Source organism: Toxorhynchites rutilus, chromosome 2 (genome assembly GCF_029784135.1).
Source record: "Toxorhynchites rutilus septentrionalis strain SRP chromosome 2, ASM2978413v1, whole genome shotgun sequence".
Lineage (NCBI taxonomy): Eukaryota > Metazoa > Arthropoda > Insecta > Diptera > Culicidae > Toxorhynchites > Toxorhynchites rutilus.
The window spans coordinates 28,494,375-28,522,326 of NC_073745.1; the positions used below are offsets into that span (position 1 = coordinate 28,494,375).

At 38.9% G+C, this 27,952-nt stretch overlaps 1 protein-coding gene across 8 annotated transcripts in view; it reads right to left on the minus strand.

Annotated features, from left to right (window-relative positions):
* Window positions 1-714: 714 nt before the first annotated feature.
* The window catches only part of LOC129764724 (protein phosphatase 1 regulatory subunit 16A), a 639,202-nt gene continuing 611,964 nt past the window's right edge, over window positions 715-27,952 (minus strand). For 5 of the 8 annotated variants that reach the window (XM_055764134.1, XM_055764141.1, XM_055764142.1 and 2 more), the window contains one exon: window positions 21,449-26,085. In XM_055764134.1, coding sequence (XP_055620109.1) covers window positions 25,637-26,085 — 449 coding nt within the window. In that variant the 3' untranslated portion in view covers window positions 21,449-25,636. Of the gene's footprint in view, window positions 951-1,272; window positions 3,086-21,448; window positions 26,086-27,952 lie in introns of those variants that run through there. The other 3 variants (XM_055764137.1, XM_055764138.1, XM_055764140.1) reach the window with 3 other exon arrangements.

Below are 27,952 nucleotides of genomic sequence, written 5' to 3' on the forward strand. Positions count from 1 at the left end.
CGATAAAAATATCATCCCACGGACATCCTTTGGTTTTCGTAAGAATACATCGACAGTGACATGTGTTAACTATTTACTAAACACCATCAAATCGAACAAAAGAGAAAATTATATCACCGCAGCAATATTTTTAGACCTATCCAATGCTTTTAACACAGTTAACACAAGTTTGTTAATAGAACAAATGCAAAACTATATGTTTCCTCCAGAAATAACTTCATGGATAGCGCAATTTTTAAAAAACAGGAAAATAACATTCAACAGCAGCAATAAAATAGGTCGATTTATAGGCAACGGGCTACCCCAAGGAGATGTTGTATCTCCTACATTATTTGATATATACACATCCCATTTACATAATACTGAAGATAATGATGCAGTAATAATCCAATAAGCAGACGATTTCTGTATCATAACCCGATCAAAGAACATCTATAACCTTAACAATAAAACACAAACAGTATTAAACCAATTTATTGATGAAATGTCACAACTAAATTTTTCTATAAACCCGGATAAAACAAAACTCATGCTTTTTCAACATTCAAATAATTTTCTCAACATCAGTATAAATAATAAATCAATAGAGTCAGTAAAGTCACATATATATTTAGGTATTACTATGGACAAATTTCTTAGTTTCGGAACTCACGTTAGAACAGTTAAAGAAAAAATGACAGATAGACTGAATATGATTAAAGTCCTAACCAGTATTAAGAAAGGAGCCCATCCACAGATGATGACATCTATTTATAAAACATTGTTTCGAAGCGTAATAGAATATGGATCATCTATTTACAACAGTACTAGCAAAACGAACAAAAAACAACTTGAAACAATCAATAACAGCTGTTTACGAAGAATTACCGGTTGTACAAAAACCACTCCTATCAATACTTTAATGGCAATAGCTGCTCAGCATCCTTTAGAAATCAGACACGAATACATAGCTGCAAAAGAAATATCAAAATCAATTTATTACAATAGTATACTAGCAGGACAATTGAAATCTTTACCACAACATATAGATACGGATAAATTAACTTACACAGAGAGTTTTCCTAAAACATAAAAATATTTTTGAAATTATCTCACCTCTAGTACACAGAAACAATAGTCAAATAATTGAAATAAAATCCACTCTACAACACATGAACCATTCGAAGAAAAATATGAATCCCACACAATTGAGACAAATTGCTCTATTCCATATGAACCATATATACAAAGACAGACCCAGAATATTAACAGACGCATCCAAATCAAACAATAGCTGTGGCATCGGAATATATAATAATAAGACTTACGGAAGGTAGGTCATAAAAAAAACTTTATTTCTTCGCTTAAACACTAATGTTACACTTTTGGGATCGTAATAATAACTGAACTGGCTAATTTGGTTACGGCCCTTATTTAAAACCTAATTCTGTTGAACTTGCAACTTCTGTCTGGCGTGGTCCGGCTTCTCCAATTATGCTGACTTGGCTGTGGTGGCGTGATTGGTGATATGGATGGTCGAACGTGTACTTTGATCCTCTGACTCAGCGTACACGTGGAGGTCTGTTGCATAACTTCTCCGGGGGTAGAATGAAGGGCGTCCTCGAACTTCTACTCAATCTCTTTGGGATGATTCTCGTTTTCCAATCTTAATGACTACTCGCTTCCTAAAAACGCAAGTCGCTGTTATGACGATTAGAATGATCATTGACGTTGATAGGCCTCCGAATACGGCAAATAGCAGGTTCTTGTGCTCGAATTGTTTCAACGCGACGTGTTCCAGACTCATTCTATTGTGTATGGTTTGATTGTGAATGCTCGGGATGTCGTGTTGTTGTAAAATGTTCCAATTGATGGCTAAGCTTGGGAAAGCTCCCTGGAGTTCCTTTGTGTTACTAACCAATTCATATGATGTGAAGGTCCGTTTATCGATTTGTACGCTACAATTGTTGAAAGATATTAAAAAATTTCCGTCAAGTGTACGGTTGTGCGGTCCGCAATTTGATTTCATGAGCGACCCCTTCGCATTATTGACCAATATCTTATTGATTGCTATCAATGTGATTCTGGTACTGTTATCAAACGTTGCTGTGCAGTGGCTTTCCTTTCCTAAAATAATGTGAGCCGAGCAGTTGTCTCTTAATGGTTCTAGGAATGTATCTTGTTGAATTATGCTGCTTGGATTTGTAGTTTTGAAGAGATCGTTCCCGCTCCGAATGACGTATTGAGGGAGATCTGTAATCACTGTGTTTTGGACAGTTAATGGGATGATTTGAATAACATCGCAGTTTCCTTTGACTTTTGGAACTTGCAGGATGTATAATAGGAGGTCACCTCTTGTTGCTATTTTGGGTTGGGCATAATTGAGGGCTTCCTCAGGGAATTGTGTTTCTATTCCTTGTTCGTTGAGTAGCGTTTCTATAGTGAGAATTTCTTTGAGTGAGAGCAACTTACTGTTTGCTAGTTCTATCCGGGTTCTAAGGATTGTATCTTCCAAATCTTCTAAAATGGTATTCGTTGTGTCCATGTAGAGGAGAAGCATTACTGCGTCCATTTCTTCAAGTAGAATCTTGTTTTCCGTTGATTGTTGTTCGACGAGTCGGTTAACTGTTGTCATAATTTCGTCGATTCTGTTGTTGATAATATTGTTGACTATTGTTCGTTGGTTGTTTTGAGTAATTAGATTGTTCAGCGTGGTATTGATAATCCTCAAGTCGTCGGCGTCGGGAGATCCGGCGATCCACTTCCAGGCGGCTCCTAATGTGTCCCATCGTCTGGTTCTTCTGGGTTTCATCGGCTTCAGCTGGTACAAGTTGTTGACAAGTTCTTTACTTTTTTGGAGTATGAGATTTGATATCGGAATATCTCTGTCTATCTGTCTAGCCAGTTTAGAAAATAGGTGGACATTATTTTCGAGATTTGTAATATTAATGGGATGTATTATCTTGATAGAACCTGTTCGTAATTTACAATCGTTTATTTTTAACAATAATATCGGATCATTCATTAAATCGCGTATTTCTAATAGCTCTGATTGTGTGAACATTACAAGCGTTATGGAGACAAAAAATTTTATCAGTGAGTGCATCTGTAATTAGAAGAAAATGTTTCCGTTAGTATTGGTGTTAAATTTGTATTTTCTGTAGCCTTTTAATTTTATTTTTGTGTCGTTTGACTCTTTTATTGTTTTTGAATGTTTTTTCTGTTATTTCCCTGGCGTTTGTGGGTTTTGCTCTTGGATCAAGTTTTTTCCTAATGTTTGGAATTAAAAATACTTCTTGATTGCCGTTTAAATGGGGAGGTTCCTCTTTATTTTTATTTTGTTTTTCCTGACTGACCTTAGCTTTGTCGATATTTGCTTTTACTTTTTTATACAATTGTTTCGTATTTTCTTTAATTTCATTTGGGTTTATGATGTTATTGTTATTGAAAATTATTTCATTCGGGGAAAAATTGGTAGCAGAATGCACTGTTGTGTTATAAAGAGATATTGCTAAACAAATTAGAGCGGGAGTATCTAAATTTGGGAATTTGTATTTGTTTGTGTTAATAATTTCGATTATCGTTGAATGAGTCTTCTCTACTTGCCCATTTGATTCGGAACAGGATGCGTAGGCTAATTCAACGTTTAGGGTATCCAAATAATTTTTCAATTGTAACGACATGAACGTCGTTTCATGGTCTGTTATGATCTTCCTTGGTGTACCGTACGTGCTAAAGTACAGTGCCAAAGCGTTTTTTACGTCCGTCAAATTTTTGGTTTCCATGAAGATCATTTGTGCGTGTTTCGAAAATGAGTCAACCAAAGATAAAAAGTTGTGTTTGTTGATTTGAAAAATGTCCATGTGGACGCGGTCAAATGGTTTGTCAGTTGTAGGTCTGGGAGATAGTTTTATATTATACGGCTTCCTCTCATATTTGTGCATGTTACACATTCTGCACGTCTGATTTACTGTTTTAATTTTCGACAACATTTTAGGGAAGAAGTAACATCGCTTCAACTGGCTTTCCACTTCTGTAACCCCACGATGTGCTCGGTTATGTTCCTTGTTTATAATGATGTCTTGTCTTTGCTCATGTGTCACGTCCTCTACTTGTAATTGGGTTAGTACGAAGTGTCCTTTTTGGTTAAAATGTTTTCTATAAACTTCTTGGATGATTGGAATAAGTTCTTCTGGTGCCATGATTGCAGTCTGTTTGTTGTTGTGAAGTCTTTTTAGTTTGTCAGTTATGATGTCTTCGTCAAACTTGTCTCGACAGATTATTGTGCGCTGAAAATTGGGAAAGGGGTTTTCTGAAATGTCTGTGTTAATCCGTGTAAGCCTGAAAATAATCTGGTTGCGGTAGTAATTAATTGGCCTCTCCACGCAATGTATGTAGTAGTCGTCCGAAGACTCGGCTGAATGGACGGTGTCGTCATCTGATTCGTGTCCCTCGGTTGGTTGCTGATTTGCTTCACTTGGTGTTCGTCCTCCTTCGTTTGGTTCTTCCTCCTCTTCGTTTGCTGGATCATCTTCTTGTGTATTGTTTTCTGGAATTAATGGAGCTGTATTATGCAGGTTGATCTCGCATTTTTCTTCAGTTTTTCGACTCAACGCGTCAGCGACTACGTTGGTTTTGCCTTCCTTGTATACTATTGTGTAGTCGTAATTTTCGAGTTCTGTCCTCCAATTTAATATTTTTTGGTTTTTGTTGCAATTTTTTATGTACTGTAATGGTTTATGATCAGTAAAGAGGGTGAATTTGTTACCATATAGGTATGGTTTGAATTTATCTATACCCCACATGATTGCCAAAGCTTCTTTTTCTATTGTACTATAATTTGTTTCACATTTGGTGAGGGTTCTGCTGGCGAATGCAATCGGTCTTTCGATTTTGTTTTGGATTTGAGAAAGAACAGCGCCAATCGCATAGTTGCTTGCGTCTGTGGCTAGAATAAATGGAATATTGAAGTCAGGATAGGCAAGTATTTGGTCGGAAGCTATTATTTGTTTTAATTTTGAAAAGGCTGCCTTATAGCTTTCATCGTCTAGTTTAATCGTTTGATCTTTTTTTAAAAAATTTGTCATTGGCTTGACTATTTTTGAGTAGTCCTTAATGAACCTTCTGTAATATCCAGAGAGTCCTAAGAACTGTTTGATTTGTTTTTGATTTTCGGGTAATTTCCAATCTAAAATTTTACTTTTTTTTTCTGGATCTGGTTTGATTCCCTCTTGTGTAATCACATGGCCAAGGAATTCAGTTTCTCGTTTCATGAATTCGCATTTGTCCAATTGGATCTTGAGGTTGAATTCGGCGAGTCTCTTTAGTATTTTTGATAAATTCTGAATATGTGTTTTAAGATTTTTTCCGATTATTATTATATCGTCCAGGTAAACAAAACAGATAGTTCCAATATATTCGCCTAGTATGTTGTTCATAGCGCGCTGAAAGGTTGCAGGCGCATTCTTCAAACCAAAAGGCATTCTGGTGAATTGAAAATGACCTAATGCCGTCGAAAATGCTGTTTTTTGTTGGTGGTCGGGATCCATTTCTATTTGGTGGAATCCCGATTTGAGATCTAACGTGGTGAAGTAGACTGATTTCCCTAAATTGTCTAAGATTTCATCTATTTGGGGAATCGGAAATTTATCGCTTATGGTTTTTTCATTGATTTTACGATAATCAATCACAACTCTGACTTTTCGTTTACCCGAAGCGTCCAGTTTTTTAGGTACTACCCAGATGGGGGAGGAATATGGACTAGTAGAAGGTCGGATGATACCATTATCTAGAAGTTCTCTAATTTGTAGTTCCACATCATTTTTAAAAGCGTGGGGGTAGCGGTACGATTTTGTATAAACCGGTTGATCGTCTGTTGTGATAATTTGGTGTTTAACAGCTGACGCAGCTGTTAGTTTTTCATTTGGCTTCAATAGAACGGATTGATTTTCGAGGATAGCTTGAAAGAGCTTTCCTTTTTCTAGTTCTGATAGGTGACTTGTTCGTATGAGTTTATCCAATGTTTCTGTTGTGATCTTGTCCTGTGGTTCGATAGGGATTGGCGTTATTGTTTCGAAGTTGTTAATTTTCAACTTGAAAACTTCGCCTATAGAAGGAGGGTCTTTTTTGTCTGTTATGATTCTGACTTTCGAGTGTTTATTCTTGGAGTTGTATAGCCCTGGTTCGATTATAACGGATTTATAGAGTTTCTGAAACGTTGGTACCAACCAATCGCCATTCTTTGTTGTGTTTATTTCAATTGTATGTGAATAGAGTTTGCTAGCCGGGAAGTATTTTTCGTAAGGGTGTTCAATATTTTTTACAGATAGAATTTCTTTTTCATAGTCGATTTTAGCTTTGGTTTTAGCGAAAAATTCGGAACCTAGAATTCCGTCAAAGAAATTGTGAAAGTTCAGTTCATAGTATGTTTGTGGAGGAACCCCGTGACCAATTAAATTTGCCTTCCCTCTTCTTGAGATTTCGTGGCAACCGGAAATGTTTTTGATTTGTTTATTCTTTATAGTTTTTAGGTTTTTTAAAACACCGGGTCGTATAACATTTTTATTCGCCCCTGTATCTATGAGTAGTCTAATTTTTGTTTTCGTTTGTGAGTCCGTGCATGTAATGTAAGGTAAGTAATTTAGGTTGTCGCTCGTTTTTGCTGTGCCAAGCAAAAATTTATGTCTACATTTTCGCTTTCGCTTTCTGTTTCTGTTTCCGATTCAGGGTTCTTATCTTCGACTTCGTTAATGTTCACTTGGCGCCTGTTGAGCGTCAGTTTACTTCTAATGGATCCTATGTCCATTGGCTGGGGAGTGTCATTGACCGGCTCCGACTTTTCAGTTTTATTTTTATCGAATTGGGGTTTCTTAAAATTTTTATCATGGGGTTTAAAATCTCTCTGTTTTTTATTGAAGGTGTCCATGTGCAAGGCTGTTGTCTCCTTACACTTAAATTTACATACGAAGGCATAAGCTGCCTCCATGTCATCGGGTCTAGCAGCTTGTGCATAGCCGAAATAGGGTTCTTTGAGACCGGCCAGGAAGGCTGCCAGAGTATCTTCCCCAATAAATGCATTTATTGCATCCCAGTGTTCTTTATATTTGGGTTTCTGTTTTGCAAAAGACTTGATATTCTGGCAAATCTCTTTGCACTTGTTATAATACTTGTGTATTGACATATTATCCATCCTAGTTTGCCAGAGTTGGCTTTTGTAGTACGTTAATTCCTGACGATCACCAAGAGCGTTAGTTAATATTTCTTTAATCTCGTCAAATTTTTGTGGGTTGCCCGCAAGACAAATAATGTCTTTGGCCTTTCCCTCGATTTTGTTGATAACTGCAGTTACAAATATTCCAAATTGTTCATCTGGTACAAGGTCTTTAAATACATTCAGCGTATTTTCCGCTGTCGTGAGCCATGCGGCGAGTTGCTTCCTATTCCCATCAAATTTGGGAATAGATTTGATTGGGTCTGGAATTTTGAATAATGCTTCTACTGTTATATTAGTAGGAATAAGTTGTGTGCGGGCTTGTGCAGTGCTCGTTTGCGCTTGCCCTTGTGATAATGCATTCAATGCATGTTGTTGCTGCTCCTGCTTATTTTTTATGTCTTCCAGCATTTGAGCCAGCGTACTGATTTGGGCCGTCAGCTGTTCCATATTGTTGGAATCTACACCGTCGTTTAATGATAGATTTTGCAAAGAAGGCACGTTTTTCAGGGGGACGTGCGAAAATTCTGTACTTTCGTCACTTTATGCCTCCGATTCGGAGCTGCTTTCGGTTATTTTAATTTGCACCGAGTTAAGCAAGCGCCTTGTTTTCTTGAGGGCGGTTACTTTGTCAGCTTTTGGCATTAGAAATTGCCTAAAGCCTAGTAATCAATGTTACCACAAAAGAAAAAATAGAAAGTATACTTTGTTTCACAAGCACACTAAATGGTGTTGATTCGCTTGTTTCTATGAGCACACTTAAGAGTGTTGAATTGCTCAATTGGAAGCACACCGTAATTGGTGTTGATTCGCTTCCTTATCGTGAATAAAAAAAAATACTCACAGTTGTTTTGAGTCGTGTGCGTAGTCCCGGCCAAACGCTGCTGGTGCTCCAGGTGATGTTAGCGGGGGGATCCTCGAATCTTCGGCGACGTCGTTTAAATCACTCTGTCTGTTTGCCTTAGACGCCTCTTTCGGCGGAATCACTTTTGCTAAGTTGGTTTTTCTTAGCTACTACTTTTTGTCACTAACACTCACTTCAGCCGGTTTCCGTACGGCTGCGCCAATAATAAGACTTACGGAAGGTAGGTCATAAAAAAAACTTTATTTCTTCGCTTAAACACTAATGTTACACTTTTGGGATCGTAATAATAACTGAACTGGCTAATTTGGTTACGGCCCTTATTTAAAACCTAATTCTGTTGAACTTGCAACTTCTGTCTGGCGTGGTCCGGCTTCTCCAATTATGCTGACTTGGCTGTGGTGGCGTGATTGGTGATATGGATGGTCGAACGTGTACTTTGATCCTCTGACTCAGCGTACACGTGGAGGTCTGTTGCATAACTATATATCGAATACTGTAGAACTAGATATTCATTTCAACTTACATCAGAAACCACTATTGCAACTGCAGAACTAATCGCAATAGATCATGCCTTGAATATAATCAGACAGAACCAGATTATTATGCCGGTTATTTATACAGATTCAAAGACTGCTTGTGAAATCCTAAAATCAGCACAATACTCAAAATTATTACCCGAAATGATAAATTATTTACTGCGTAAAGCAGTAGAGTGGAACGTAACAATCCAATGGATTCCGAGTCATGTAAACATATTAGGGAATGAAATAGCTGACCATCTCGCAAAAGCAGGTTTAACTGAAAATACAACTGTCTTCAATAAAATACTTCTAAAAGACACATTTTGGAAATTCAAGCAAATCATGATCAACAATGGTAATTTGTGGTATCGGGAATATGCAGAAGAGAAAGGAAAAACTTTTTTCCAGTTTCAAAATTCGTTAGGTTTTGAAGCCTGGTTCTATAATAAACCTCTAACGAATCAACAGATAAGGCTACTGAACAGATTACTAGCAGGACACGATTTCTCTAAATACTGGAAAGCAAAAATGAAAATCGTTGATGATGATTCATGCGAGATTTGCGATGAGCCAGAAACGAGCAATCACATTATATTGCATTGTCCAAAGTTTGGGCATATCCGCTCCAAATACAATTACGATTTTAGATTCAATACACTCACTGAACTTTTTCAAACGAAGAATGTAAGTTTTTTCATAGAAGTCACCGAATTTTTAAAAGAAATCAAAGTAGATTTATGAACGACTAATTAATGGTAATACACAATCGTCCGTTATTTTTGGAACTGAAAGATGTGTGATGAGTTAGCTCTGATCAAAATATTTCACGTGCCATAAGAAATATTTCAATCGAAGAAACGCAACAGGGCAATATAGTCGAAGCAACTTAGCCCTTTTTATTTCATGAACTGCTGAATGTCAGTGGTCGCCTCAATTCAAGCTAGAGAGCAACTGGCGGATTCTACGATGATCGGCATTACGAAAGTCATTGAAAACGGCTGCAGGTGAAATTTCGAAATCCTGTAACAAAACAACGGTATCCAGCAGGGGTGGACGATGAGGGGTTAGTTTCACAAGAGAAGCGGCTCGAGGCAAAGGATACAAGGGATTCAAAAATGCTTTTCACTGTGCGTGTTTGTTCAGGCGTTAGCTGAGGCGGAAAGCTCTTCATAAAAGCATTAGCGAACGTAAAAGTCAGAGTGGCGCTGTTGTAGCTGGAACTCGGTTTCAGGCGACGACTGAAACGATACTTGCCTTCTGAAGCATGTTGGAAGACTTCCGATCTGCAATTGCCTCCAGGACCGAGAATACTACGATGTTCGCTAGCTGAAAATTACACGACATCAGAAAAGGAGGCGGGGACTGTCAAGGACTCTCCGCGATGTGTCCCGGTTCAGATGTTGGTCGTTGCGTGCGTCCCATTTTCTCTTGTTGATTTGGCCACCGAGTGAGCTTCTTTCTGCTGTAACCCTGATAACTCTCGGCTGGTTTTTTGAATTGTGATCAAACCCGCAGATGTAAGCATTCTCATGTTTTCCTTAACATCCTTGAGTTGAGGTTGAGCTTGGGAAGACTGTACACTTCATGGTAGCATGGTAATTGGTTGGTTGGATTCTAGGGATGTTCGAATTGTTTCAGAGCGAAAACGTTAACACACATCATCTCAAATAAGTTTTCAAATATTGTTTAATATATTCTCTTCAGTATCAGCTAATAACGATTTTTCTTTGTTCTGTGTGTATGTGACTAAATGTCGTGAAAAGGAAGAATGCAACAAAACAAAGGATAATACCTATAAACAGGGTTGTAATCTTCTCTTAACAATAATGAACTGTTCCGTTTTCCACATTGTAATCCTTTGTTATGCGTCTGTGTCTGTGTTTTTGTGTGTGAATACGTTGAGTGTATGCAAACAGAACCACATTCGTCGATAATACAGGTAATGGCGATAATCACGGTGTTGAGAATGAGAATGTATACATTTGAATTTTAAACCTCTAACCTTTGCTTGCTTTGCTTGCACTTAGTTTTGCGCAGAGTAATTGTAAATATAGTATTTTTAACGTTTCACTTCGTTTTTGTTTTTTTTTCGTGTTTACTATGTGTTTGTTTGTGTACTAATGATATTGTTTTGAGTAGTAGTAATAAACCTTTACAAATATGTACAAAACCCTAGTCTACTAGGCGCGCTGCGCGCCTGCGCTCATTCACCATCTGCTGTACAAGTTTCTTCCAAGCGTCACCACTATCATTGCCGTTTCATTCTTTGTTTTTTAAGTACTTGTGAAAACCCTGTTTCATGGGAGGGGAGGAGGTTTTTCATGAGAATATAAATTATTTCTAGGAAAAAGGTTGGTGTGGCGACTCTATCATACCATTAATTGATCGTTCCGGTTGTTGTATCGCTGCTTCTCAAAATAGCACGATTTGTTTGTGATTTTCGGGGCAGGTCTTTTTGACACGAGATCGTCTCTTCAGTGTTCCCCGACCAATTCAAAATCTTCATGTTGGTTTAACAATTTATGCGACTGAGGAAGCCTGGTTGGGGCAGATGCTTTGCTACGATCAGAAGAGTCCGCTTAGTCTGTCTGATGCGGAACTATCGTAGAGGAGGTATTCTTTGTTCTGATCCGTGTATTACTATGACCAAAAATCATTATAATACATTCTCTTCCTTCAATGGCAGGTTCTCGAATTATATCCAATAAAAGGGTGATAAAAAAGAGGATAGTTTTGATATTCTTCTGATTGTTTTGAGCGTAAAAGCGAAACAAAGTAAAGCTTGCATTTAAAAAATGGACAAAGTTTATCAATTTTTCATGCGTTCACCTGGCGATGCCCCCCCCCCCCTTGAGCATAGTCAAGCATAATAACCAATGAGTTTTCAAACAAAATTTGACAACGCTATCAGTTGAACTGCGGAAGTTATGGCGAAAACAGTAAAGCAACTGTGCTTCATGGTTTGTGCCTACTGGGAGCTCCATCCCGTTGCGAATAAAGTGGACATCGTTAGGTACTTTGAGTCTGCCGGATACGGCTGTTCCGGTATCTATAATAATCTTATACTTCTGAAGAAAAATGAGAGTATTGAACGGAGGCCCGGTTTCGGTCGTCCGACGGTGCTACGCGATCGTGAACTACGGGCTGAAGCTAAAGCAGAAGACGGAGGGAAAGGTGGCTTCATCGTTCTGGGCTTCGGGTCCGGAGGTCGTAACAACGGACCAGACAGTGAAAAAATACCTAGCGGAAATGTACATTATCGTGCGGAAACGTAAAAACAAAAAAAAACAATCATGGAATTGCGAATATTATTTCATGTAAAAAACAAAAGAATTCTTAAAAATCGATGTTTTAAGAACCCGACCCATTCGAAGGATTGCAACATCTAATTGAATCGACAACTGAACTTTTAGCAATTTCTAAAGGATTCAATCGAATCGAAACCTCTGATAATATATAGAAGCATCTATTTTTTTGTTGGTCTAATTTCATCACTTTGCTGGTAACGTGGCCAAGCTAGGAATGTAATCAGCAGCTTTACCATAAGTTGACATATCTGACCTTTCAACCCGGGATGGTGAACAGAGGGCTCCACTTCCTCATTCCGGAGGAAGACCTGATCATATAGAGTTTATTTATTTTGGATTATTTTAGAGAATCAGTCAGTGAGGCGGTCCCAACGCCATCGAATTGAATAAGTTACAATTCCGTTCAACCCCGAATTTTGTGAAGATTCTCATGCAATCAGTTTTCGAATAAACAATTTTCCATGTAGAATAGTCCATCCACGTACCCGACCCTCTTCGATTTATCTGAAACATTGTGCACATGATCCATCATACTACTCAAAATGCGACTTAACATTTTGAAATGACCAATTATTGTTGAGACTATTTTGTTATGGGAGCGTATCATATATCTAACTTGGATATCTTTTTCGCATTTCGCATAGGTCGCTTCAAAAAATCTTCCACCATCGACGTTTTGTTAGTCGAATAATATTAAATCTATTGACGAATCGACGCAAAGCTGCGTCAGCTCATGCGACACCTACATTAGAGCTCAGAACCACTAAAATGATGATGTTTGTATTTCTACGCGCTTAAAAGCGAGATTCGGTCGTTTAACCATTAAATGTTATCAGTAAATGTTAAGAAAGTTGGATATCTGTATATTTACGATGGTTTCAAAACGCGATTTGACCAAAGTCAAAGATAATCTCTGCGATTTTTAAGTTTGATAATGCATATAGGCACTACCTTCTGGACATTTTTCAGAAGCTCATGCTGTTGATAATGCAATCGATGTGATATTAAGTTTGTTGATATCATTGATTACGCAGGGGATTCCATTCGGCCGATACGAGGAAGATCTGCAGTATTTGAAGTGCCACCCATCGTTTGCCTGGTAAAAAATGTGAATTACAACACTTATACCAAACCATTCTCCATATGTAATGAATGAAACAATGTCAAATGATGATTTTCCGACCTTTTCAGCGTGGAAAGAATACTTGAAATCGGGAAATTTGAAGAAAAATTCTTATTTTTCGAACGAACTTCAAATGAAATCATAATTTTACTCGCTGCGCCATCTGGTTGTAAATCTAACTTAGATTCTTCAGTTTTGTCGCTTCTTTCTAGTAATTTCTAGCGCCTCTAGTTGTCATGCCAAGAAACTAATGATAGCTGCAAGTAACAGTTCGGCTGAAAAGTTTATAAAGTAACACAGTAAAACAATTTTTTTTGCAAAATTCAATTTTATTATTCAACATAATTGCCTTCGAGGGCGATCCAGCGATTATAGCGATCTTGCAACTTTTCGACATTCGACCATTTTTATAGTACTCTTTCGATTTTTCCAAAATGGGCCTTAGTTTCGGTAATCACTCCATCATCGGTCTCAAATTTCTTGCCAGCGAGCATTCTCTTCAGGTTTGCAAACTGAAAATAGTTGCTGGGGTCAGATCTGCAGGTGGATGCGGAAGCAATTCGGAGCCCAATTCATGCAATCAATTTTGCCATCATTTTTATTGATTTGTGATTTTTCCATTTGTTTTCACAATAACAAAAGTTGCTTCACTCTCAATTGACGAATTTACGTTAGAATGCCAACCAGATGGCGCAGCGAGTAAAATGATGATGTTTTGTTTTTTTTTTGGTATGGAATTGACGAATTTACGCAAAGCTGAATCAGCTCATGCGACATCTACATTAGAGCTCAGAACCACAAAAGTGAGGGTGTTTGTTCATTTCACGCATTGAAAAGCAAGATTCGGTGGTGATTATTATTTTTTTTTCAATTTAGATTCATTTCAGCCATTAAATGTCGTCAGTATATGGTAAGAAAGTTGGAGTTTTGTATATTTACGATGGTTTTAACACGCGATTTGACCAAAGTCATAGATAATCTTCGAAAATTTTAAGTTTGATAATGCATACCGGTTATTGATACTATGGATAATTGCGATGAAATCGATATCATATCAAATTGGCTGATATCATTGATTATGTAAGGGCCGATACGAGAAGGATTTGCAGTATTTTTAGCGCAAAACATCCTATTCATCGTTTACTTAGTTGAAAAAAATTAAAGTTACAATACTTATAACATGCCATTCCTCGTAATGTACATACCACATTGTAAAATGATGATTTCTAACCTTTTCAGCGTGGAAAGAATACATGAAACCGGGAAATTTGAAGATAAATTCTGATTTTTCTAGAAAATTTGAAAATTTGAACATCCTCATTTTACTCGCTGCGCCATCTGGTTGTAAATCCAACGTAAATTCGTCAATTGGCGATCTAACGTACAAATATACACCTAGGCGGCGCTGCGATGAAAATGATGATGGTTTTAAATTTTGCCATGTGAGTTTATGGAAGGTTTGTAGTTATTTCCATAAATTACAATGTTATAATCATAAAAGATTATTTGATTGCGATGAGTTCGGAAGAAATTTAATTTTGCGCAATTTTCTATATAACATGTTATTTTCTTACCCTGAAAGAGGTGAAAACTGTATAAATGTTGACAAAGGTTGAATCAAAAGAGGAAATTCGAGAGCACAATCAAAAACAATTTGAAAAATGCATGGTTCCTGCATGTGAGAACTACCTTGGAAAGTGCGGAAGTAAAATATACGTGATTGGGTTTTTGAGTTTTAGGTTACATTAGCATCATTTTCGTAGTTCAAAAACAAAATCCAGATGTCTCACCGATCGTTTACGTTTTGCGTAAACGCCAATTGACGATCTAACGTACAAATCTACACCTAGGCGGCGCTGCGGTGAAAATGATGATGATTTTAAATTCTGCCATGTGAGCTTATGGAAGGTTTGTAGTTCTTTCCATAAATTACAATGTTCTAATCATAAAAGATTATTTGATTGCGATCAGTTTTTAAGAAATTTAATTCTGCGCATTTTTATATATAACATGTTATTTTCTTATCTCTTTCAGTAGTGAAAATTGTATAAATATTGACAATGGTTGAATCAAAGACAGAAATTCGAGAGCACCATCAAAAAGAAGTAGAAAAATGCATGGTTCTTGCATGGTGTCTTGCAAAGTCCGGAAGTAAAACATACGTGATTTGTTTTTCAATTTTAGGTTACCTTATCATCATTTTCTTAGTTCAAAAACAGAATCCAGATGTCTCACCGATCGTTTACGTTTTGCGTTAGATCGCCAATTGGTTTGATTTGTTTTGAAAAATCAGAAATTTTCTGCAAATTTCCCGAATTTAGGTATTTTTTCTACGCTGAAACGATTAGAAAATCATCATTTTACATTGTTTCATTTATAACATATGACGAATGATTCGGTACAAGTGTTATAATTTCCATTTTTTCACTATGCGAATGATGAGGGGCATTTGTTGAGCTTCAAACATTGCAGTTCTTTCTCGTATCGGCCGAAAGGAAGCCCCTGCATAATCAATGATATCTACTAACTTGATATGATATCGATTGCATCGTCATTATTCACAGTTTGAGTTTCCGGAATGTGCGGAAGTTAGTACTCAGAACCTTTATTCACTATCAAACATAAACATTTCGAATATTATCTATGACTTTGGTCCAATCGGGTGTTGAGACAATTGTACATAGATAAAAACATAATTTTCTTACCATTTACTGATGACATTTTATGGCTAAAATGATTTTAAATATAAATTAATGAAAATAATCACGACCGAATCGGGCTTTAGGTACGCAAAATAAACAAACATCATCATTTTTGTATTTCTAAGCTCTAATGTAGATGTCGCATTAGCTGATTCAGCTTTGCGTGAAATCCGTCAATGCTGCAACTCACAAACCAATCGACCGATCGCTGTCAAATTTTGACACGTATCCATTGAAAGATGGTGCCTTGTGATAGTCAAGTAGATTTTTGCAAGAGGCGCCATCTAGACGTCAACTTCATGAGCTTTTCAGCCGAACTGTTATTGTTTATTTAGTTGTTAAAAATTTCATCAGCGAAACGAAGAGCAGGGCGGTCCAAAATAATTCTGAGATCTCCAGAGGTGATTTGGCGAAAACGTTCACTATGGTGTACACTACAGTTCGGCGATTCTGTATCCTACAAAGGGTTTCGGTCGTACCATGCCAGCAAATATCCCAACAGGACGCTGAAACGGAACCTGGTTGTCAAAAACCGTACAAGGAAACTGCTCGTCCGAGTTTTGACCACGTTGATGGATGATGGAACATATGTAAAAATGGACTCCAGACAAGACCTGGGTCACAAATATTACCTTCCTCAACGAAAGGGGACAAGTTAAAATTTATCTTCGTAGATAAGTTAGCTCGCAAATTGATGATTTGTGGCAAGGCAGTTGTGTAGTTGTGGAAAGTAAATAAGGGCTTTCAATCACTAGAGCAACTATGAATGGACAGCTTTACAAAGAGAAGTGTCTTCAGGAGATAATTCTTTCATTCGATCACACGAAGGTTCGGCGAAGTTCTAATCTGACCCGATTCAAATTTAATGAATTAGTCCGACCGCCCGTTATCCTTTCGCGTATGGCATGATAGCTTTGGGTGTGGAATTATTGCATCTCTCGAGCGTTCGACCTTACCGAATCGCGGTTTTGCTTGATTTGATGAAATTTGATGTAACTTAGGCACTCAGTTTCGACTTTGACATGCACGTTGAACGTGTATTGCTGAATCGATCGATGTTATCACAGCGAATGATTATCAAATTTGCCCAATTATCACGAGATATGCTTAGAAGATCAGTGAACTGAAGATATGAAGACATATTTTCCATTGCATAGGCATCAGTTCTAGATAAATAGTAGTTCGACAAATCAGGACAGTGTAATTTGAGCGCGTAGAAACGAAGACTCCGGTTACCGAGCCACCTATTTGATCAATAGTTTTGACGCAATTTCTCTGAAAATAAGATCCGACGAATTACAAATACCGGATACACATTGGTCACATTGGTTTCCTTCCGTTAATGATTGTCTTTTTGGGGCCGTGTTTGCAAGTTTCCAAGTTTGCAGATGTAAGTAGATGAAGCTTAATAGTTCCTTGTAAATGCAATAGTAGTAAATATTCAATTCAAATATGCTTGAAGACTGGAATATGATATACATGATAATGATAGCATCCTTGTACAAATAAGATTCTCGCATACAATGTTTTGGTTTTCTTTCCCTGCACGTAAGCTATAATTTGCATCGTAATAGGCTGTGAGTAAAAGAAGCCGATTTTCTTAGTTTGACAGTTGCACCATGGCCAAGGGTGCTCATACACTGTTTGACCGAAGCCAAATATTTGACTCTTTTTGACAGATAAAATTTGGTCAACGTGTACTGATCAAATATATTCTACACAAAACACGACAAGCAAATATTCATATATTGGATGCCTAAAAATTTTTTTCAGTCTGTTCTTCGAACCTGTCGGTACATGGTTAGGTTACCTTGGATATTTCAGTTGATTTTTTTCCATGTTTGGTGTTTGATACTGTTTACTACTTTTTAAAATTGAAGAGTGGCAAACAAAATAGTGTTTGTACAAATATCAAATCAAACCTTATCTGTCAAAAAAAAAAATCAAATATTTGACCTCCGGGCAAACAGTGTACGGCCACCTCAAGTGGCTGCGTATTCGTGATTTGTCTCACGCACAAATGTTGCAAAGAGACATTTCAATCACCGTGGGAGTGCCCCTTTTGACCGTGAAAAGGATCTTAAACCGAGAAAAGCAAGAACAACTATCCGCGAAGGTAGTAACAGGTCGTCCGAGCCACCAAAAGATTCGGGAGTATCTAGTGAGTTCAAAGAGGAAAATGGCGAAAGAATACGGGATCAGTGATTTTACGGCACGGAAAATTGCGGGGCGAATTCGAGGGTACAGAAAAGATCTCATCCACCGCATCCGGACTACGAGTCGAGTGGTGTAAAAAAATCTTATTCACTTATTCAAGCGAAAAAAACGATGATCCTGTTAACCGACGAGAGCATGTTTACCGTCGATCCCTTATCATATTCCAGAACTCTCTTGGTAAAATGCGAGGTCGACAAGCATAAAACCGTGTATCTGACCTAGCATTCCAGAAGGTGACAAAGTAAACACGGAGATCTACATCGGGATATGACGCATCATGCAGGCGCCATCTAAGGAAAGCAATCCTCAGACTAACATTGACCCCACCTGGAGAGAAATGGTTCCAGGCTACATTATTAGGACCTGCCGTGCGTTCCGGAAGCGCGAGGAGGCCGTAATTGCAGCAAGTGGAAACTCGATCGTGGATTAACAAAGTTTATGACTCTCAGAAACATCCCCCTTTTGAATAAATGAAAAAAATCTTTTACGATTGTTCGACTTCCGCTTTCGTGAATCATTTCATATAAGCTCCTCGCAAAAGTGCTGATACGGATAGATAGTTCTCCCGTGATCTGCCGCTTCTTGCGCTATTTTTGTTTAAAAAAAAACACAGCTAAATTGCTGTAATGTTTCGAAAATTGAGATCGGACATACGAGGGCGGTCCGATAAATACTTGGCCTCATCGCCCAATGGTGTCAGTATCGCAAGAGAGATTACTTATCGTGTTGTACATTCTCGTAAACGGCTACTGTCAAAATTTCAGCCGAATCGGACTCGTAGTTTTGTTTTGATCGTGTGTGGAAGCGGGCGTGTCCGTGGATTTTAGAAATATGGAAAAACAGGAATGGTATATCTGTGGTATCTGTGGTGTGGTTTGAAATTGAATCTGTATCCATTCTGAATGAATGAATAAATGAATATTTGGGGGACTTCGAAAACGAGAGCATTATGACATCTTCCCGGTATCTTATCGATGCTGGAAAACAACCGAACGAAAAGAGTGCCGCGCGTGTATGTGTGTGTGGCGGCTGCTCCGATGCCTCAAGCGGAATCGTTTTTCGATACTGGTATTTTCTTGGTAGCTTTTTCAGTGGCATCACTCTCCTCCTCATGGATTCCCTTCTGGCCCAAGGTGCACAAACAGTCTCTTGGTGACACCATTCATCACTTGGTGACACCATTCATCAACGCTTTCATGATGTACTTCACCACCAGCTTTACCACAACAGCGAAAACATGCTCCAATCGCTGTTCAATTATAACTGAGTGGATTTCCGAGCGGCGCTCGCTTATATACCGATTGGTGATTTCAATAGCCTGTTTTTAAAACAATTTTGAGGGTATTGAAACAAGTTTTTGAATCAAAAAGTAACAAGTATATAACGGGTAGACATTTTATCTTTCGAATGAAGTGTTTATCATACCATTTCGTCCAGTTGTTTAGGAGCTATTAACGCTCAAAATCTCGGTCTCCAGCGTAACGCTTTCGTTTTCGAAACTTTGATTTTACACCCCAGTATAGAAATGAAAGACGTAGTCCTACGTCAAAATGAAAATTCCGTCGTCGCCACGGCCAAATTGGTCGAATTGCACTACGAACTGCTGTCCCATCCACCGTATTCTCCAGATTTGGTCCCGTGCGACCTTTTTTTGTTTCCAATCTTGAAAAAGTCACTCGCCGGGCAGAAATTTTAGTCGAATGAGGAGGTCATCGTCGACACGAAGGCCTACTTTGCAGGCCTCGAGAAAACATATTTTTCAAATGGATTGAAGAAGTTGGAGCATCGCTGGGTCAAGTGTATCGAGCTAAAAGTAGACTACACTTTGTCCAACTTCTATAAGATCAGGTGATGATCTTGCTGCTTTGTGCCATTGTAAACAAACAAAAATAGACTGCATGATTTACCGTTTTGTCTCATATTCCGAACACTTAAGCTATGATGGCCATTGAACACTGTCTCGTTACTCAAAATGGTACTTTTTAGCGAAATTAATTTAATTGTTGGGAACAATAGAGCCTTCTTTTTCATTTGACTGCAATAAAATTGATTTACGAATACATATTCATGGTAAAAAACTAAAAAAAAAAAGTTTAACCACATTGTCCCAAACTCCGAACACCATTTTTGCCTCTGACTCATATTCCGAACACTTTTGTCTCAAATTCCGAACAGCGAAAATGCCTTTTTAAAAAAATCATAACTTTTGAACTACTGGACGGATTTATTTGATCGATATATCAAATTCAAGCCAATTTGCTAGTCTTTTTTTGGAAAAATGCTATACTCATAAAAATTTGAATTTTGTTTTTGTAATTATTGATTGTACTTGCTTTTTATTGAAGAAATAACGATTCTCGTTATTTTACCGAATCTACTGACGCAAACATATTGTCATTTTGACAGTCACATTTTTTTTTTGCAAATGCTTAGTATCATGAATTATACGCTGTATCGATACCTGTAATTGATGTAAAAATGAAGGCTATAACCCAAAGAATGTCAAGGTTTTGATTATTCGATGATTTATAACATTAAAGTTCAGTAAATTTACATTTGAAAATGAAGTGTTCGGAATTTGAATCATGCGTAGAAACTTGATTCACATTCCGAACACTACTTCAATACTAATTTTATTGAAGATTTCTGCATAAAATATCATTTTTTCATCCATTTATTGTAGATTCTTACATTCTCTAGCACTTAAAGGGTGTGTCACATCAAATAGCATCACGGAAAAAACGCTGTAGAAATTTAATTTTTAGGAATTATATCTTCAGCTTTCGCTTATAATCAGATAAGAGTGTATAGATCACGTTGGCCATGCTTCACTGTCAATTTTTCGTAAATTTGGAAAAATGTCGTCGAACGAAAACGAGCGTCGTGAATTAATCCTGTGCACTCATTTCGAGAATCCGGAGTTGTCACATCGGGACATCGGTAAGATGCTGGGAATTGTCCAATCCACGGTCAGCAGAGTACTAAAACGATACTTCGAGAACCTAACCATCGACCGGAGGGTGAAGAACGGCAAAAATGGATGCTCCGTCAGTGAAAAAGATCACAAGCGCGTAGTTAAGCAGTTTAGACGTGATCCGAGAAGTTCGGTCCGGGATGTCGCCAATAAGCTGAATTTGTCAAGTTCATTCGTCCAGCGGACCAAGCAGCGGGAGGGCCTGCGTACATACAAGGTTCAGAAGGCTCCTAACTGCGACGAAAGGCAAAACATGGTGGGGAAGACGCGAGCCCGGAAGCTGTACACCGAAATGCTGACGAAGCCGCATTTCCTGGTAATGGACGACGAAACCTACGTCAAAGCGGACTTTCGTCAGCTGCCGGGCCTGTTGTTCTTCTCCGCAGAGGACAAATTCAGCGTTCCGGAGGAGATTCGCAAGCAGAAACTATCCAAGTTTGCCAAAAAGTACATGGTGTGGCAAGCGATCTGCTCTTGCGGAAAGCGGAGCGCCCCCTTCGTGATGACCGGCACGGTAAACGGGCAGGTTTACCTTAAGGAGTGCCTACAGAAGCGCTTACTACCACTATTGAAGCAGCACGAGGGTCCGACCATCTTCTGGCCGGATCTCGCTTCGTGCCACTATTCAAAGGACGTGTTGGAGTGGTACGAAGCCAACGGGGTCACCTTCGTGCCAAAGGAAATGAACCCGCCCAACGCGCCGGAGCTTCGCCCAATAGAGAAATATTGGGCGATTATGAAGCAGGCCCTCCGGAAGAACCCAAAAGTTGTCAAATCGGAGGCGGACTTCAAGAGAAAATGGATTTCTGTTAAAAAAAACTACAAACTGACGTTGTACAGAACCTTATGGACGGGGTGAAGAGGAAGGTGCGAGCATACGGGCTTGGGCCCGTATGCCAAAAGTTGTTTGATAGTTTTTATTTTACTGTCTAAAATTTTCAAAAGGATCGGTCTACTGGGCCAATTTCTGCAGCGTTTTTTCCGTGATGCAATTTGATGTAACACACCGTTTAACATGAAAACAGCAAACAAAATAGTTGAAACAACTACGAAAACTGAAAAAATGAGTTATGCTCGTTTTTTACGGAATTTGCTAACGCAAACATTTTATCTTTGGTTTTGACTGTCACTTTTTTGCAAATGTTTAATATTATAAATTATAGGCTATATCGATACCTGTAAATGATGTCAAAATTAAGCCTATATCCCAAAGAATATCTGTGTTTTCATTATTCAATTATTTATAACATAAAAGTTTAGTAAATTTACCTTTAAAAATAAAGTGTTTGGAATATGAGACAAAAAGGTACATATATGTGTGTGTGCAAGCCTTGAACGTAAATAATTGTTTTTGTATTTTTCAAGTGTCAAGTTTCTATAAGACCAGTTACGTTTTCCGTTGTTTTTAGTTTGATTAATTAATCTAGAAAATGCCGAAAGGAAAAGTGGTCACGGATAGAGAAAAAGGACGAATCGTTGCATTTCACCAGGAAAATGTTGGAATTAGAAAAATTGTTCGTCGTATTGGACGATCCTATCAAGTAGTTCTCAGTTATTTGACGAATACTCAAGGATACGGTAAAAAGAACAGAGCCCCACGTAAATCGAAGCTCTCTGACCGGGATAATCGGGAAATAGTTAGAATAGTTTCGAAATGTTTCACGGGAGACGTCAAATTTTGGTTAAAAGTCCTTACATCTTCTTCTTGAATGGCGTTAACGTTCCCTGTGGAACTTTTGCCGTCTCAACGTATGTATTAACTAGCGTCATTTATTAATACTTAGTTGAGATTTCTTAAGCCAAATAACACGCCTTGAATGTATTCCGAGGGGCAAGCTCTAGAATACGCGTGACCACAGTGCAAGTCGAAGGAAATTTCTCTGACGAAAAATCCCCCGACCAGAACGGGAATCGAACCCGAACATCCGGCATGATAATGTGAGACGCTAACCACTCGGCCACGGGTGCAAAAGTCCTTACATAAAGAGGTTAAAAAAGGTTAAAGCTTCTAATCATACACCATCCCACATCGAACGACAACTGAGATTTGCCACAGCTCACATGAATCAATAGTGGGACGTGGTCACGACAAGGAAAGTTTTCAAAAGAATACATTTTACTATATTCCATAACGAAAAGTTCTTGAGTTATTTTTTTTACTTTTATCTTTGCTAGTTTATCTTCAGTGACGAAAAAAAGTTCAATTTGGATGGTCCTGATGGTTTCACCGGGTACTGGCGTGATTTACGGAAAGAGGAACAGTAATTTTAAACCAGGAATTTTGGTGGAGTCTCGTGCAAGGTTCGGGCGGGATTACATTTATGCTCTGGAATCCTCTCTCCTACCGTTTTTCCGTGGATATCGTCACAAAAAATTCACAATTCACAAACAATGCTACCATTCATACCAGCAAGGAAACTAAGCAATGGATTTAAGGACTAAAAACTCAATTTTTTGGGTTGACTGGTTCGCTCTCCAGACTTGAATGCTGTTGAAAATCTTAGAGGGATCCTTGTACGCAGAATCTACACCGAGGGAAAGCGGTACACCACGATTGAAGAGCTCAAGGTCACATTTTTGAAAAACGGAAAAATATCGAGAAATCCGTTCAGAAAAAATTGGTAAATAGTATGCCAACGCGAATTTTCCAGTTTATAAGTCCAAAATGGCAAGGTTGCCAATTATTGACATGTAAATCAGGTAGTAGTTTTGAATTTTTCATTGAAAATACATATGAATTTTGAAATGGTCTTATAGAAATTGGACAGCTGAAACTATCATATTCAAGCACAATAAATTGACGTTAAATATACTTTATTCTATGCATTCTACAATGTATGAATGTATCTTGTTGAAATTCTAACTGTTTGTGTTGGAACGAAATATAATCAGGATGGTTTTATAGAAGTTGGACAGAGTGTATGCTGAGAAATAACTCGCCACTTTTCCAAAATTTTTGTTTTTTTTGTAGGCTAAGTACTTATCGGACTGCCCTCGTAGAGGTCAAGTCAAGCACTTCAAGGAAAATTAGTTCTCGAGGGTAACGAGGGCTTTGTTGAATGCGGTGAATTTAAAATAAACCGGCCGGAAATGTTACTGGGGTTTGACTAAATGAAAAGTTCAAACGAAAGAATTTTTGATCAATCGTCAAAAACAGTGGCGGTTCCTTCATGGTTTGGGATGTTATGTCTACAGTTGGTGTTGGAAATTTGTATTTTATAGATGGAACAAAGGATCGATATTTCGATATTCTGGGGGAAGACACGAAACCCGTGCTAAAAATTTTGGGTATATTCAAAACATTCTAATTCTATTAGGGTAAAGAACCAAATGTGCTCCCTTGGCCGAGTGGTTAGCGTCATAACTAACATGCCGGGTGTTCGGGTTCGATTCCCGTTCTGGTCGGGGGAATTTTTCGTCAAAGAAATTTCCTCCGACTTGCACTGTGATCACGCGTATTCTAGAACATGCCACTCAGAATGCATTCAAGGCGTGTTATTTGGCATAGAAATCTCAACTAAGTACTAATAAAAATGACGCAAGTAATACTACGTTGAGACGGCGAAGTTCCTCTAGGAACGTTAGTGCCATTGAAGAAGAAGAAAATCACACAACCACGAGATCCACAGCTTGGGTGCTTCAGATTTGCCCGAGGGGGTTTCATAACATTCTTATTGGTTTGCTACTGCTTTACCATTTTTGGTAATTTTAAGAGAAATAAGAACCATGTATGAACGAAGCTGAGAAGGAAGTGAGCTAATGAAAAATTGCATATTATGAATAGTGTTCGGTGATTATCCAACGAAGTTTCAATCAACTCTGTAAAAATACACATTTCGATTAAAGCAGAATTTCTCATGTTATGATTTTTCAATGAAAAGGTTTTTTAAATTTTTGATTCGTTATTATGAAAAAATTGTCTCAACTAAGATTGGTCATATTTTCGTCTTTTTCTGTTTACAAAGACTTCACATAAATCTTCATAATGATTCATTCGTCTCCGTAATAGGATATATGGAAATGAAAAACAACATTCCGATAAGGCTCACCATAAATTTTAGGAAAAGCACTGACGATCAGGACAAAGGAGGAAATAAGAAGCTGTCAGTAATATTTCACTCCGCACCGCACAGGTCCTCCCTAAACACCACTATATTTTATAAGATTTTATTCACTCGAAAGAGTGGCTCATGCAATTCTGACAATAATAATAATAATACAAAAAATCCTAACCTTTCTTCTCCCCATTTATCGGCGAATGGAGCTCGAAACAGAAAATTTCCCTTTTTAAGTACACTAATCTAGTTACTTGAATACTGAATACATGATGAATTTTGTTCCAGCCGATACGCGCACTCTATCTACACACATTTATCCCGCTCCCATTTTTTTTTGTTCTTTGCATTCCTAAATTTGAATATAATAATACTAACGAAATCATGCTCTCAAATCGTGGATGGTGGCTTCCTCTTCCCGCGAGACTGTGTATAGGAGCCAGAAGCCACCAAATCAAAACGAATCGGGAAAAAAATAAATGACTATCCTACAAAAATCGTATATCACAACTTTCAGTTGCCTTTCAGCTCTATATCTATGCTAAATAACACTCTCCCTTTTTGCATATTGTATATAAACTCATGCTTTTCGTTTCTTGGTTTTTTTTTGCTGATTGCTCCTAAATCTCTTACCTTTTTTCTCTCTTCATTTTGCGAACCTCGATCGTCCATCTCGATTGAGTTACATCACGACGCAGCACCTCCGGGAGCGGGTGCTATCGCTGACGACGTCACTGGTATTGCCACTGAACTTGTTCAGTGTCCCACTGGGTGTGCTGTTGTTGCCCTCGACTGTCCCTGCCGCCATGAGCAGTGACCCATTTCCGGTGGCCCGGCTGAGCGTGGAAATGGCAGATTTGTCTCCGCCGGTGATACTGCCATTGCCGCTGCTGCCGCCGCCGCCGCCGTGATGATGCGTCGTCGTGTAGTGATGGTGATGATCCGCGGCAGCGGCGGAAACCAGCGCCAGTTCCAGCGGCTGTCCCATGGCGTTGTTGTGGGCGCCGCCATTCTGGTTTAAGCTGCCCAGGCTTTGGCCACTCAGGAGCGATCCATTCTCCGGACTCACACTGGAACGGTTCTGCGAGCGGTGCTTCTTCAGGTCGGCCAATGTTCCTGCGACAGATGGATCTTGTGGTTGGTGAGATGATTATTTGGTGGGCGGGGTTTTGGTTTTGAATTGTGTTGAGGATTGGGTTGGTGTGAGGGTGTTGTTGGTGTGTATGTGTGTGTGTTTTTTTTGTTCGCGAGAAGGAGAAAAAAGAAAGAGAAAAACCGTTGTTTGCTTGTTGCTTTTTACAGTATTATCATCTTAAAAATGTTACAAGATATTGGAAATATAGAATGGTTATCACGAACAGGTTAAGGCATCACTAGATTAGTAAACTACTTTTGAACAAGCGTGGCAAAGCATGAAATATGAACAACAATTGGATGACTGTAAAGCAGAATGAGGAAAATTTACAGACCTTGGTTCATTTCTTTCATTTGGCCGTACACTGTTTGTCCGGAGGTCGAATATTTGTCAGCTTTTGTTCACTACTCTTCAATTATTAACTCGACTGCGTGAAAACTAACGGTACCGTCCCAGCCGTACAAGACGTGCTAGCGAAAAAGCTCGACGACTCGTTAAAACCTATTTTAACCGAGCTTGGTGAAATTAAAACATCTATTGTCCAAGCTCAACTTCCCAGCACAGTCGCATCAACAGTCTGGCCCAATATAAAACGGCCTCGCGCTGAATTGAATGTAACGCCTACAAGAAAGCCAACAGCAGTTCTGCGAATAGGGACTAAGTCATCAGCACCCACTGCCAAGACTATCGCAACTGTACCCAAGCCTGCTGACAAATTCTGGATTTATCTTTCACGGATTGACCCGCAAGTCTCTGAAGAGGACGTTGCCATGTTGGTTCAGGACTGCTTAGTATGCTCAGATACCGTCGTTGCTAAGAAGCTAGTGAAGAAGGAAACCGACCTGACAAAACTTCAGTTTGTGTCATTCAAAATTGGAATCAATCCGAACCTGAAGGACACGGCAATGGACCCTTCTACCTGGCCAGCTGGAATATTCTTCAGGGAGTTCGAGGATGTTCGTCGTTCCCAGGTTTTTCGGATGCCGAGCACGACAAAACTGCCTCGTCTAGACCCGTTCACTCCATCCGATGCTCGCACACCTCAGTCTACACAACTGTCGAACACGGTAGCCCATTAACAGCTCTACCACCGGAGGATATTGAGGGCCATCGGGCCCTCATTCCAGATAACTCATCACCTCCAGTTGATCCTGTATTCGTCATATACTACCAAAATGTGAGGGGATTACGTACGAAGACCACGGAGCTCCGATTGATGCTCTCGACCTGTGACTACGACGCTCTAGTTCTCACTGAAACGTGGCTTCGTGCGGACATTTCAGATTGTGAGCTATCCTCTGAGTATCAGTTCTTTCGCTGCGACCGTAATCCAGTTACCAGCCAATTTTCCAGAGGAGGTGGTGTACTTATCGCGGTAAAATCCAACTATTCGTGTGCTGTAGTACCGCTTGAGGACTGTGGCCATCTCGAGCAAGTGGCTGTGCGCATTAGTCTGCTGTACAGAACACTATACATCGCAGCTATCTATTTGCGCCCCCTCTCCAGTCCGGCTCTCTACACGTCTCATACCAACGCGCTACAGACGATCATGGATGGATGTTCGAGTAAAGATGTAATCTTGGCACTAGGCGACTACAACCTCCCGCTTTTGAGTTGGGTCTTCGATGAGGACATGAACGGCTATTTACCATCTAACGCATCTACGGAACAGGAACTGGCACTTACTGAACCGATGCTAAGTTTGGGATTAACTCAAGTGAATTCGCTTCCAAATTCTAACGGCAGACTTCTCGACTTGGCGTTCATAAGTGAACCGGACATCGCTAATCTTCTAGAGCCGGCGGTCCCGTTATTGGCAGCCGATGAACATCACATGCCCTTTGTTTTAAACATGGACGCCCT